The sequence below is a fragment of the Lonchura striata genome, chromosome 2, assembly GCF_046129695.1.
Source record: "Lonchura striata isolate bLonStr1 chromosome 2, bLonStr1.mat, whole genome shotgun sequence".
Classification (NCBI taxonomy): domain Eukaryota; kingdom Metazoa; phylum Chordata; class Aves; order Passeriformes; family Estrildidae; genus Lonchura; species Lonchura striata.
In genome coordinates, this window is record NC_134604.1 from 109721287 (window position 1) to 109736397 (window position 15111).

The following is a 15111-nucleotide window of genomic DNA, read 5'->3' on the forward strand; positions in this document are numbered from 1 at the left end:
GGAAAATACCTGAACAAGGATCTCCCTGCAATTGAGAACACACATCTGACTACAGGAAGTACTCAGATGATTTATTGGAGATGGAATGTTTTTAGTTAACTGCAGCATAGCTTGACATTACTATTATGTGTTTTGAGGACATCACACAAATTTGGAGGGAGAAGTTATGAACTCACTTAAGAAGTTGGCCTTGTCCAATGCATATGACTAAGACAAGTGAAATTCTGTGGAAGCCCTGAAATACACTTTCCTGGGAATATAATTTAAACAATGTGCATAGAGAATCATGATTAGACTCCTTAGCAACCAATCCCTAAATAAGAGGAAGAAAAAAAATAGATGAGTCCTTCATGTAAATGTTTTGTGTTTACTAGCATCTACAAAATTAATAATTTTTTTTTTGCAAGATTTTGAGTAAATTAGTTATTTCAGTAGTAGCTTTCTTGTATCTTCTGGTTAAGTTGTGCTGCTTGCCTTGAGCAGAATAGAATTTACAAGAATATTTTGCCCACATCCTTCAGCTAAGCACAGAAGCAAAATCTGAGGATAAGTTCACACTAATGTCAGTCAGTCTGACAGGAGAGCTGCAGTTTGTCCTGGTTCCCTGGCTGGCATTAGGGTGTGTACTCTCTGGCCTTGCAGTGCACCACTTCAGATAATTGAAGAAACTGAAAAATAATCAGTCTTTGTACATTTGGTGGGGTTTTGTTGTTGTTTCTTTTAGTACTCTAAACTTCATGATATTCAGCGCAAAGCATTAGAATAGGGAAGAGATGAAATCAAGCAGCTTGCCCTTGGCATCAGCTGTTTTGGAACTGCAGCTGCTGGTGGACACTTCTGCCTGCAGTTTAAGCCATCCTGGACCAGGATTGTGCTGAAGTGAGCTGTTCTACCATTTTCCTGCTTCTTTGCTACCTTGCTCCTTGTGCTAGCACTAGTTTTTGATGTGGCTGTTCTGTGACCCAGCCCTGTTAAGGAAGAATGGTGGTGATTAAATAAGGTTTATTGCGGTGGTGGTTGGCTTAGGGCTGTGGAAGAGTGCAGTGTGAGTTGGCAGCAGTTTGATTTCACTGGTTTATGTGAGTACCTCCAAACCTCCATCAGGTAGTGCAGAACTGACTGCATTGGACTGCAGTAGACTGCAGTGTGTGTGTGTGTGCGTGTGTATATATATATATGTATATATATATATTGTGGCAGGAAACTTACTCTTGCTTGTATTTTCTGCTTAGTGATCTTTATAAACATCACTAGAAAACAGTTAAATACTCAGGAGGGCATTTTTTTAAAAGCACAGATTAAATACCAAATACATTAATTTCAAAAATCAGTTTCTTCCTAAAGAAAGTTTTGAATTGAAAATGTATTTGTTCTGGACTTAGTAGGCTTACTGAGCCTTATGAATATGAGTTATGAAAGCTAGAGATGTATAACAGTTGAGTGTTTTGAAACAGTACAATTTTATTCAAAAGTGAACATTATTCTAGTGAACATTATTAAAGATCTCTTAAGTTTGTTGGTGCTGTTAATATTGGAGACTGGGCAGAGTAGTTAGAGTGTATTCAGTAAATTTTTATTACATTTGCAATGCCTTGCAAATTTACACAATATATGAAAAGATTTTAAAGTGTCTTGGAGAAAGATAACAGCATTGAAACTTAACTTGAGATGAGACATCATAATAAAACACTTGGGAATATGCATAGTGTTACAACAGAAATTTCACTCCAGTTGTTAACTTGAGGTTTTGGTGATTGGATCAGGAACTCAGCACTGCCAAATTCATCTTCCTGGAAGCTCATACTTTGTATCACCTTACTTGGCTTCTTTAACTTTTTGGGAACTGTTTTGTTTTATGTGGTGCTTGGAAGTGTGAGTTGCTCTGAGAAATTACGTGTCAACTTCTGTGGTTATACAATGCCTGGTGGTATAGAGTGGAATTGCTGTTATAACTTAGTGCAGCTCTTTTTGTCCGTATGTAACACAGTGAAGTTGAAACACAGTGAATATGGAACTATTGGTGTACCATTCCAAGTTTAACAAATCTGATGTCACAATTTTCTTCATATAATCTGCTTTGTTGGGATGTGATGGGCTTCATAGTGGGGCTGAAAGGCCATTGGACCCAGGCTTTCATAGGCACATGCTGGATAAAGGGAATACAGGTCAAATTCCCATGGTGAATACTGATGTGCTAAGAGGAGTTTGGCTGCAGGGTCTCTATTAGTCTCAGCTGAGGTAGAATTAGTCTCTTAACTCCCTCTGACATCTGCAGTTAGACAGTGTGAGAAGGAGAGTATTGCAAAGATTACAAATTTGGCTTTTTAGGCTCTTAACCAGGTAATTTCTGCATAGACCTTGAGCAGCACCATGAATTCAGATGGAGAATCTACTGGAGGAATTCAGGCACAAAAAGTCAGAGCAAAGAGCTGCACACATTTACTCTGAACACAGAGTAAACAGATATACATTTGGAATGTGCATTAGTTTCTCAATGGTATAAAGGCAATTGTAAGTGTAATTTTTACTTAGAACGTTAAAATAATGTTAAATATTTCAAACATTACTTTATCAGTTGTATTCAATAGAAAGAATAAGTCTAAAATAGAAGATTCTCTATAGCAGTGTATTTGTTTCTGTAATGTTCTTTTCCAGGTGTGGATTGAGTTTCCATGCATATGTTAATACAGGATGTTGTCTTTTTTTCCCTCTCCAGGTTATGCAATGGTCTCTGCAAGATGGCATGTTCTTGAGTTGGAGCTTTTTAAGGCAAGCATATGCTGGTACTTCAACTTTACTAAGTGGACTATAATTTCTTCTCTCACATCAACTACATAAGCAGACAAAATTGCAAAGATCTGCCCTGTGTCGAGTATGACAGCCACGACTCGTGGCTCTCCAGTAGGAGGGAATGATAGCCAGGGTCAGGCTCCTGATGGACAGTCCCAGCCTCCCCTCCAGCAGAATCAGGTATGGTATTGACAATCAATTCATATAAAAATAAAGGAATTTGTTCTTTAGAAATAGTGTTCCTGAATTATTTGCATTTGTATACTTCTGGAGATATCTAGTTAAGTTAGACAGTTTTGTGTGCGTATTTGGAAGTACAACAATATTTTGAGGGATGAAGACAGTGGTATTGGTAAATATGGTTAGAGAGTATGGCATTGCAAAAAGTACTCCCTTTTCAGGCAGTGGCATAATTCTTTCAAGCATACCTGTTTTGTTGTGAAGCCTGTCTGTTTTGCATAAGAAGCCTTCTTGGATTAATATCGGAAGCTTTCTCAGAACCACATTGTAGAACCTGCCACAGATTGGTAAAGCCACACTACATCTGTGAGTTCAGTTTCTGCTCAGTTTTGCAAAAGCACTTTCTGGATAAAGCAGCTTACTCAGGTATCAGCCCTTCCAGAGCAGCTGCATCCAGGTCTCTGTTCATTGTACTTGACTTTCTGAGCTTCTCATGTTCCTTGCTTTCAAAAGAAAAGCAAAAGCTTTCATATATTACATCACAGTGTAATGATTCTTTTTAGTTGGGGAAAAAAATACCAGAGAAGATGCATTATCATGTAAATCCAAAACCATTTAAGAGAAGAGCCACACTTTGTTACTTAATTCAGTGTGAAGATGGTATTTCTTTAATACCATAAGGTTTAGTGATTGCTCCTTCTTGAGACTGAATTGTACTTTGATATGTGTGGGGGGCTGGTCCTGAACTGCCAAGGAAGTCTCCACTGTCGCTGACTCCTTCTGCCTCAGTGGGATGGGGAAGAGAATTGAAACTAAAAAGTGAGAAACTGTTTGGGCTGAGATGAATGCAGTTTCATAAATGAAAGGGGTAGGGGGAAACAAGTGATGCAAGTGCCATCACTCACTACCAGCTGATGATGCCCAACCAGTCCCCAAGCAACAGCTGCCTCGGGAAAAGAACCCCTTTGTTTTATTGCCAAATGTGATGCTCTGTGGCATCGAGTGTCTTTTGGGTCATTTCAGGTCAGCTCTCCTGGCTGTGTCCCCTCCCAGTGTCTTGCCCTGCTAATTGCTGGGGGCATAGTGAGAGTCACAGGATGGGTAAGATTTGAAGGGACAACTGGTGGTTGTCTTGCTTGCCTGCTCAAGCAGAGTTCCCTAGACCACCTTACTGGGGATTGTGACCAGACAATATATCTTCAGAGAAGGAGACTCCACAACCTTTCAGGGCAATCCATTCCACTGCTTAGTCAGCCTCACGGTTAAGTTCTTCCTTATGTTCAGGTGGAGCTTCTGTGTTTCAGTTTTTGCCCATTGCCTCTTGTCCTGTTGCTGGGCATCACTGGGCAGAGCCTGGTCCATCCTCTGACACCTTTCTGCAGATATTGATGAGATCCCCTCTAAGCCATCTCCAGATTAAACAGGACCAGCTCTCTCAGCCTTACCTCAGTGAGATGCCTCAGTTCCTTCATCATCTTTGCCATTCTCTGCTGGACCTGCTCCAGGAGCTCCACCTCTCTCCTGTACTTATGAGTCCCAAATTGGACACAGCACTCCAGGTGATCCTCACCAGGGCTGAGCAGAGTGGCAGCATCACCTCCCTGACCTGCTGGCAGTGCTCTTCCTAATGCATCCCAGGATCCCATTGACCCTTTGGCACAGGGACACGGTGCTGGCTCAGGGACAGCTCCTTGTCCACCAGGACCCCCAGGTCCTTCTCCCCGGAGCTGCTTCCCAGCAGGTCAGTCCCAGCCCGTCCTGGTGCCTGGGGTTGTTCTTCCCCGGTGCAGGACCCTGCATTTGCCCTTGCTGGATTTCAGGAGGTTCTCTGCCCATCTCTCCATCCTGTCGAGGTCCTTCCCAAGGGCTGCAGGGCTCTCTGGGGTATTGGTCCCTCCTCCCAGGCTTGTGTCACCAGAGAACTCACTGAGGAGGCATCTGCCCTCAGCCAGGTCATTGATGAATAAGTAAAACAGTCCTGGGCCACATATTGAACCATGGGGACCACCACTGGTGACAGGCCTCCAACTGGACCATGTGCCGCTGAGTAGCAACCTCTGGGATCTGCCATTCAGCCATTCTCACTCCACCTCACTGTCCACTCACCCTGTCCTCACTTCTTGAGTTTGGGAATGCGGATGCTGTGAGAGACAGTGTCAGAGCCTTGCTGAAGTCGAGGCAGACAGCACCCCCTGCTCTCCCATCACCCACCCAGGTAGCTGTTTCATCATAGAAATAAGTCAGGCTGGTCAAACATGACTTACCTTTAGCAAATCTGTGCTGACCTCTCCTGATCACCTTCTTGTCTTCCATGTGGGTAGAGGTGGCCTCCAGACTGAACTATTACCTCTCCAGGGGTTGAAGTGAGGCTGACTGGCCTGTAGTTCCCCAAGTCCTCCATCCTGTCCTTATTGAAGACTGGGGTGACATTTGCTTTCTTCCAGCCCTCAGGCACCTCTCCTGTCTCACTATGATTCCAGCAGTTCTCTCAGCACTTGTGGGTGCATCCCATCAGGGCCCATGGACCTGTGGATATGAAGTTTAATTACAGGGTCTCCACCCAGTCTTCTCAGCCAAAGGAAACTTCCTCTAGCTATTCTCCCTTCCTTCCTCTAGACCTGGTCTGCTGGCTGAGGTAGCAACAGGACCACAGCTTCCCATGTCTTTATTTTGGTTATGATGTATTTGAAGAAGCCCTTGTTGTTACCCTTGAATCCTTAGCCAGGTTTAATTCCAAGTGAGCCTTGGCTTCTTCATTACATCTCTTCATACTGTGACAACATCCCAGGTGGCCTTTCCTGCTTCCACCTTATGCTATCTCCTGCCTATGTCTGAGTTCTGACAGGAGTTATCAAAGAGAAAAACAGGCCTTGAATCTGTGCTACCACTCTTCACCAACAGACAAAACACTAATGTGTTACCAGTGCTGTTTTGGTCACAAATCCAAAACCTAGCACCTTACGGGCTGCTGTGAAGAAAATAACACTCCCTGCCAAACAGATGTGGCACAGCAGGTGAAAAATGTTCTTGAGTTTTGTTTTCCTAAGTCTTGCTCTTATTGTCAGTTCATACTAATTCTGTGTATGAATAATAAGAGACATCTGCATAACAAGTTGTATTTTGCATGGCCCATCAAAGTGGATTTAACAATCATGTTCTTTGAGGTTGATTAGTAGATGGCTATAGTAGTGAGTCACTCATGTTTAGCAAACTCTTTAAGAAGGTATTTCTCGTGATTGTCTTCTTCTGTGCTTTTGTTGAAAACTGTCTCTCTACTTAAAGTAATCAACTTTTTGGGACAAGATTTATAAAAACTGGAGCTTCAGTGCATTTATTTCACCTTCTGGAAAAATGATCTGCTGAAAGTAGAACCTGTTACCAAAAGAACCCGACTTTCCTCACTGGGAAAGTAGCTTGATTTTTAAACTGGCAAGTTAGAAAAAATATAACACATTTTATGCTCTGTTTTTTGTTAATAAATCTGAAATAAAATTATTTAATATTGATATGTACTTGAGATGATTCTTTGGAATACATTATGACAGAAAACTGCCAAAACAAGTGGAACACAAGTGCAGGTAGTACTTGAAGTATTTTCCATCTTAATTTTAGACTTCTTCACCTGATTCTTCAAATGAGAACTCCCCAGCTACCCCGCCTGACGAGCAGGGCCAAGCTGATGCTCCACCCCAGCTTGAAGATGAGGAGCCTGCATTTCCACACACAGACCTGGCAAAGTTGGATGACATGATCAACAGGTATTTTCACACTTTTTAAAAACGGTGTTGATTTGTGCTTGTGATCTTGATAGTGGAATCAGAATTTTTATATCTTTGTTTCACTGGACTTCTTAAAATGCTTTTTTTTTGTTGGGTTAAACTTGTAAAGAGAAAGAAGTTTAAAGCAGAATGCGTTTTTGTTTGGGTTGGTTAGTGTAATACTCGTCAGGGCATTTAAAAATCTATCTACTGAGCTTATTTAAACGTATTACAATGGAGCAAGAATTCTTGATTTTTCAGAAGCATGATTGAAATTGGGTTTGTTTGTTTTTGAATATAGGCCTCGATGGGTTGTTCCTGTATTGCCGAAGGGGGAATTAGAAGTTCTTCTAGAAGCTGCTATTGACCTAAGTAAAAAAGGTAACCGAAAGACATTTTGATTATTGGACTGGTGTGCAAAGGTTTTTTTCTTTTTTTGAATCCCTGGTGAAAGCTTAAAAATTGTTAATTTCTATTCCAACCCTGGTCTTGAAGATTGTATTCAGAGTGCTATGCAAAATCTTCACAGATGAGAACTTTTAAAAAGCCATGAATATAGTTAGGAATAGGTGCCTTAGCATGAGTAGGGAAGTTGAATAAGCTCAGAGACATAAAAATCCTGTCATTCCTGTCATACCTGTTTTCTGTATTCACTTTGATATCAGACCTGCTGAGTTTGGTTTTTATAGCAGATACTAAAACTCAGAATTCTAATTGTTTTTATTTTTTAATAAGTTTCTAGTCTACCTTTCAAATGCCTTGCCAGAAATTTTTGTTCAGATGTGGCACTCATATACTTTTAAGAATATCAGAGAAAAGTTAGAATTTTAAACAGCATGGCTTGGACTGATAGTCCTACCAGTGCTTGCTGGTGTCTGACTTAGGAGTAAGAGGGTTCTGTATCAGGATAGTCTATGTGTTTGTTAAATTGTCCTGGTCAGATTGACAGGTTTCCTATGTGTTCTAGAAAGTTCTGTTCTTCTGGGAGGTTGCTTGTGTTTGAGTAATAGCAAGAGTCACAGCAAAATAATTTTTTAGGATATTTACACTTACCAGCTCTTTGTGTTTCGAGTATAGCATCAGGCAAAGTGCCTGCTCTTCTGCATAGGTGCTGGCCCAGGATAACTTCACTTCCATGTTAATAAGTGTTATTCTTAGGCAGCTTTAAGACTAAAAAGCTGATTGTGGTCATGATATTCTGAGTTGTCTTGATTGTTGTGAAGTCTTTTTTGCTTCGGAGCTCTCTGTGGAGATAGAAAAGTTAGGGTGCATCCTTGTTATCTAGCAAAGATAATGACATCTTGTTGCCAACACTGATTTATCAGCTGTAGTTATGCTTGGTATTGGTGGCTTTGTGTGTAACTGGGTCTGGCAGGAATCCTCAAGGAAGTGTAGGATGTTCAAGGGATCACATCTGTTCTGAAGGAAAAAAAATGTCATATTTTCAAGAGAAAGTGCAGCCACCTTTGTGTCTGCATTGTTGGAACAGTGCAGTAAAAAGAAATTTTCTGCTTGTGGTTTGTGAGAGAAGTATGTTCTGCCAGCTGTTAAGTCATCTTTGAAAAGAAAAACAACCCAAACCCTAAAAGCTGTCAATGCAGTGAAGTAATAAGAGCAGAATGAGATTTCTAACTACTCCTAACATCAATATGCTTTCCCAAAGTGTCAGGCTTAGTTGAAAGTTCCCCAAAAGAAAAGCTTATTTTTCCTCTTGAAGTTGCAAAAAACAGTGGAAATGTATTCATATGCTTTTGCCCTTTGATTTTAATTAAGTTGTTGGTGTGCAATTCTAAAAAGTACTTCTGTGTTGCTACTTAATTATGTTTCCTCTTGCCCTCTAGATAAATTGCTATGTGTAAATGCTAGGATTATTGGATAAGGAGAAAACAAGGAAAGCTCTTAAAAGTAGTTGTTTACTGTGTTATCTTTAGAGCTTCTTTCTAGATTTTTTGCAGGGTTTTTTGCTGCTTGAAGTTACATGATGGCTAAGGTAGTCCCTTTTAAATAACTTCCATAGGGTGTAACTGACACTGTTTTGGTAGCTCAGAGCTTGGCAGATACTGTTTGGAAGTGGGGTTGTGTATATTTTTTAATAGATTAAACTGCTCCATTAGCTCAGTAATATCTAAAATTCAACCCCTTACTACCTGTCTATGGGAATTTTTCATATTCTGACAAGATCTGTTTCCAAAAGGAGGAACTGAAAGGACATACTGAAAAATAACCAGCTTTTGAATTACATAAGATACAGTCAGAAATACAGAGTTTATTTAAATTGTTAAGCAACAAAACCTAGAAAGACCCCACTACGTGTTTTTGCCAAGCACTATTTTCTTGTGGTTAGGGCTCTTGAAAAGCTTTTATTCCTAACACGGCCCATGGCCATCAGCATTCTGGAGTGACTTCAGGGTAGCTAATTCTTTGTGACCCTGGCTATAACGTAAGAGTGATATTTGTATCATCTTTACATCTTTTCAGGAACTATAATTGAAAGGGACATAACTAAACTAATGGAAAGTACTTACATGAATGAAATGTCAGCATTACCACCTTCAAGTGAAAGGAGCAAATTTGACAGAGTAATGTGAATCCTGTTAGACTGTGACTTTCATTATTCCTGGCAGATGCACCCATTATGGAAAATTCTCTTTTTTTGTGTAGGCATCAATGTATTATTCTTTGTTAAACAATGAGCCATGTAACTATCATCAGATAGTCTGCAGTTACTTGGTAATAGAAGAAAACCTATTTGAAAAATAGTGTTTAATAGCTAGACTGATGTTTATCTTCACAATAAATCTGGAATACTTATGAAGTATTATTAGTAATGAGATTTGCTCCAGGAATAAATGCCACGGTGAATTGGATACTATAAATTTAAAAGATAAAAAACTTGTTTATTTTAAGGTTTTGGTTTTTTATAGGCAAGAATATTCTCCACTCTTTCTTTCAGAAGGATTTTATTGCTCCTAACATTTACACTCAGTTTTTAACATGCTGCCAGAACTTTACAATGTGACACACACAAGCAAGATGCAAGGCAACTTCTGGAATTGATAACTAACTTAAACTGAAATGAGATTTCACTACATAATATAGACCTTCAGACTTAATACCAAATCTGCGTTTTTGATTAATTGCATGGAATGGGAAAGAGAGGGAGGCTCTCAGGACAAAATATTAAATCTCTGTGTGCATGGGCACATGTGCATCCAAAAGTTGGGCCAGCCCAGTAATGGGAGTTGTTTCCAGCACCCTCTAAAGACCATCTCCGTCTCTCTCAAGATGATTCATCTGCATTTCTCTGGGACCACTACTGAGTTCCTTACTGGACCTGTATCTTCTGCATGTCCTTGAATTTGTTACTTTTACCTCTCTTCACTCACTGGTTTTGCTTTTAGCAAGTAGATAAGAGAGAGCATAAAGAAGAATGGAAGATAAAGATTGTATTTACTTTTCTTTTTGCTAGTATATCTATGGAAGTATGTTGTAAACATGGGAGAAAAAACAACCCAAATCACATGTTTTTAAAAACTTAAAAAATTATATAAAGTAGTATAAGTTTTTGAGGTGGTTTTACTGGAACATTAATCCATCAAGATTTTGGTCCATTTAAGCTTATGTAAGTTTGTTTTCGTCCAAGACTTGTTTAGAATCAGTTCTGAAACTTTCAACACCAAACCTTTGAAGTCCAAATGTTATGATTTAGCCCCAGCCAGCAGCTAAGCACCACACAGCCACTTGCTCGCTGCCCCTCTGCTGGAATGGGGGAGAGAATCAGAAAGTCAAAAGTTAAAAAACTCATGGCTTGGAATAAAGACAGTTTAACAAGTAAAACAAAAGCCTTCTGTGCCAGGAAAGCAAACCAAGGAATTCGTGCACCACTTCCCATGGCTGGGCAGGTGTTCAGCCATCCCCAGGACAGCAGAGCTTCATCACATGTAACAGGGGAGAGACAAACAACATCACTTCAAACATCTCCCCCTTCCTTCTTCCTCAGCTCTGTAGGCTGATCATGACACTGTATGGTCTGGGATATCCCTGCGGTCCTTTAGGCTCAACTCTCCTGACTGTATCCTCTCCCAAATCCTTGTGCACCCCCAGCTTACTTCCTGGCAGGGTGGTATGAGAAGCAGGAAAATCCCGGATCAGAGAGCACTGCTCAGCAGTAAAGAAAACATCCCTGTGTTACCAACACTGTTTCCAGCCCAAATCAAAACACAGCCCTGTACGAGCTACTGAGAACTTACCAACACCAGGACACTGAATCTCTGCTCTCAGCATTTAAAATGTTTGTGTAATAACTAATGAAATTCCATGTCTAATCGTTTGTTGTTCTTTCTTATTTTAAATAGGCCTTGATGTCAAAAGTGAAGCATGCCAGCGATTTTTTCGAGATGGGCTAACAATATCCTTCACAAAAATCCTTACAGACGAGGCGGTGAGCGGCTGGAAGTTTGAGATTCATGTGAGTTTTTAAAGTCGTTTTTCTGAAGAGCGTGGTAATTTAAAAAGAAAGGAGACTGCCATTGTGATTAGGGGGAGACTGTAAAAACAGGATCTAATCTTTGAAACTCAGTAGCGAGTTGTGAGAAAACTCTTGTATGCATGGATCTGGACAGGTAGTGGGGAGTCATCTTTCTGTCAGTGTTTCAGTTTATTGCCTCCAGAGTTTTGGAAGGAAATAAAACATGAGAGATGATTTGGGGAAGACTGAAACAGTGAATGTTCTGAGTTTATAGTTCATATTCATTGTACTGTCCCTTTCTACATTCTTACTTGTTTTTTTTTTATTAACAGAGATGTATTATTAACAACACTCATAGACTAGTGGAGCTCTGTGTGGCCAAGCTGTCCCAAGACTGGTTTCCCCTTCTTGAACTTCTTGCCATGGCCTTAAATCCTCACTGCAAATTCCATCTATACAATGGTACTCGTCCCTCAGAAACAGTTCCTGCAGGAGTCCAGCTCGCTGAAGATGAACTTTACGCCCGTCCTCCTGACCCACGATCACCAAAGGTATGAGAGCCTTTCCAGACCCATGTGTTTTATTCTATGCAGTGTTACCTAATGACACAGCAGCTGTAGAGAAGTGCTTTAAGACTGGGGGCCAAAAGCCTTCTTCATTCTGCTATTGCTAAGATGATGTGTTGCTTATGACTCCTGATTTAATGTACATTTCCTCTTCTTACTCTTCCTGTCTTTGGTCCACCATCAGGCTGTGTTGTGTTTCTGTGGTAAGCTGGCACAACTGCTGGAATGCCATTCCTACTGTGTTAATTGGCTTGCTTGCATTTGCCAGTTGATGGATTTACCTTCTCTCTTTACATGAAATTTTGTAGGTGACAGATTTTGAGGAGGAGATTATGTGATAAATTAGGAATTTTCTTTCCCTTACTTTCTTTCCAGTGGTGGAAGAAATGTTTTTTAATTGGACATGAGATACCACTGTCGGTGTGTTTTTTTCAGCGGCTTTGGTTTTGTTTTGTTTTAGGGGGATGTTGAAGGTTTGGGGTTTTTGTTTATTTGGGTTTTTTGTTGTTTGGTTTTTTTGTAGTTGTGGTTTCTTGGGATTTTGTTTTGGCTGTTTTATTTTTTTAGCTGGAAGTGAAGATTAGCAATCTGTCCTGGTTTTTGAGTCTGAAGTTTTCAGAATTGATCTCCAAATGGCATTGATAAGACTTCAGGAGTTAACTGAATTTTATATACATACATATTTTATTTATATATATATGTATAATTTTTTTTTAAAGGTTTTCCTTTTTAGCTTGCTAAATTTTTTTCTTTAGTGTAACTGCTGACTATTGACTTGTAAAAACCAAGGATACAAAACTCCAGTGTCCTTGGACTTCCCTTGCATTGCTTGTTGTGTTTAGAAGACTGTTGCTTTGCCTTCTTAATGTTTTTATATGTGACATTATCACATCCAGGACAAAGAACAAATATCAGAACTGTCAGACTTTCTGTAGTAATTTAGCAGCTAAAGCTGGACCTAAATTACAGTCAATTTTATTCCTAAATAAATTAATTTGAGTAGCTCATATACAGCATCTGCTCTTTGACATGATAACAGAAAAGGTCTTGCTGCCTGTTTCTGAGCATTTCTTTAAAACTGAATATGTAAACTGTGTAAAGACTATTTTAAAGCAAATGTTGTTATTAAAAGGTACTTGAAAGTATTTCTACATAGTGCTTTGTAAATACCAGAAAATTATTTGTTTTATTACAGGGTTGGCTAGTAGATCTTATCAACAAGTTTGGCACATTAAATGGATTTCAGGTCTTGCATGATCGATTCATGAGTGGATCAGCATTGAATGTTCAGATCATTGCAGCTCTCATCAAGTAAGTTTTTTTCTAAATAATGATTTATGCATTTGCAAAAGTTGGACTCAGTATAAAATACTATGTTTGGTAGAAAGCTTAAGACTTCTATTGAAGCACTTCCTTTCACTCCATCTCTTCAGCTGGTTGTGTCTACCTTCATCATTTCATGTGCTTCTAAGTAGATATGAGTTTCTTTAATTGTACCTTATTATCATAATATTGCATGACTACTGATTATGAAACTTTCCTTGTTTTCTTTTATTTTAGGCCATTTGGACAATGTTTTGAATTTTTAACATTACATACAGTGAAGAAATACTTCCTTCCAATTATAGAAATGGTTCCACAGTTTTTAGAAAATTTAACAGATGATGAACTGAAAAAAGAAGCAAAGAATGAAGCCAAAAATGATGCTCTGTCAATGATAATCAAATCTCTAAAAAACTTAGCTTCAAGAGTTCCAGGACAAGAAGAAACTGTAAAAAACTTAGAAATATTTAGGTTAAAAATGATTCTTAGGTAAGATGCTACTCCTAATATAATATGCCACTGGTGACCTTTTTTCCCACACTTCTTACATTAAATTTTTCTCACAGGTTGTTACAAATTTCCTCTTTCAATGGTAAAATGAATGCACTAAATGAAGTTAACAAAGTAATATCCAGTGTGTCATACTACACTCATCGACATGGTAATCCTGAAGAGGAAGAGTGGCTCACAGCTGAAAGAATGGCAGTAAGTGCTCCTTTTCAGTGAAGTTCATTGCATGGATTTGGTTTCTCCTTTGTACTTGACTAGCAGTAGCTGTGTATTGTGGATCCAGCACACACTGTTTATTTTCATATACAGTGTTAGAAACATTAAGTATCATGTCTTGGTAATAAAGCACTTTAACAGTAGCCTTTCTGTGAAAAAATGCTGCATTTCTGTCAAAGTTGCTGTTGAGAATTGCTTTTCAGTGCTGCTAAAATCATGGCTTAAAAATGGACCCTTGGATAGTGTGTGTTTTATATAGAGTTTTAGAAAAAACACAGAGAAACCTAGATAAAACAAGTGTGATTCATTTGAAGCTTCAGTGTCACACTAACTAGAAATGTAATGGTCATTTAAATAAGGATATAGTCTAGGTTTGGTGCTTCAACTTTTTCTTGTTAGAGTTCTAAGTGACTACTCTGCTTATCACATTTCAGAAGCTGGATGCTTTGGTACAGGAAACTCTAGATACCACATTTTTGTTTTAATCAATATTTTTGTATTTTGGATACTGTTGCTTGAATGTATGTATAGGGAAGTATGAAAATGAGCAATTATAAAACTAAAATAAGAACTATTGTATCTTAATTTTTGTGAAATCTAGTTGTTTTAAGTGATTTTTACACTGTTCTCCCCCATCTTTCTGGCTGGCCACCTGTTGTGAGGTTTGTAATCTGCAAAAGGACATCTGACAAGAAAAAATAACTGCAGTTTTGACTTTTTAAAGCAATAGGAGGAAACAGGTCTCTTTTTTTACACATTTCCTACAGTTTGGCATCTCATACAAGACCTGTGTTTTAACTGAAAATGTCTAGATTTCATGAGACCAGCTTGAATAGTGTAAGTCTGATCAAGGACAGTGTTGGAAGTGATGATGCTGTGGGATGTTTGTTTTCTCTTTCAGTGCTCAGAGCACATCCTGCTTTGCTTCACTTGGAACAAAACAGTCTAGCCATGTCAGTGACACCACTTAGAAAATTGCATCTCCTTAAATATGACTTGAGTATTTGCCTCTGGTTCAATTAGAAACATTTCAAAAACCCTAAAAGTGGCAGTACTTAAATAATCATTTTTATATGTCAGTCCTTGCTTAAGTCCTTTTTATGGGATATGCTGTAGGTGTACCAGTAGAGTTAGACGTGTTAAACAATTTGGTTTTGATACTTAATGAATGTGAATTGGAAGATAAAAATTTTGTTGCTTGAATAGAAGAGTTAAGAATAAGAAACATTGGTTTCTTATGTTTGAAATAGTTTCAGCATTTTCCAATAATAATCCAGTAATATACTGGATTATTTTAAAT

The 15111-nt window shown here is 38.9% G+C and overlaps 1 protein-coding gene across 2 annotated transcripts in view; it reads left to right on the forward strand.

Moving 5' to 3' along the window:
- USP9X (ubiquitin specific peptidase 9 X-linked) overlaps positions 1-15111 on the forward strand; it is a 95945-nt gene that overhangs the window by 21259 nt on the left and 59575 nt on the right. For both annotated transcript variants that reach the window (XM_021546153.3, XM_021546155.3), the window contains exons 2-9: positions 2717-2970; positions 6583-6728; positions 7030-7109; positions 11084-11196; positions 11529-11747; positions 12958-13073; positions 13323-13574; positions 13652-13790. In XM_021546153.3, coding sequence (XP_021401828.1) covers positions 2875-2970; positions 6583-6728; positions 7030-7109; positions 11084-11196; positions 11529-11747; positions 12958-13073; positions 13323-13574; positions 13652-13790 — 1161 coding nt within the window. In that variant the 5' untranslated portion in view covers positions 2717-2874. The remainder of the gene's footprint in view (positions 1-2716; positions 2971-6582; positions 6729-7029; positions 7110-11083; positions 11197-11528; positions 11748-12957; positions 13074-13322; positions 13575-13651; positions 13791-15111) is intronic.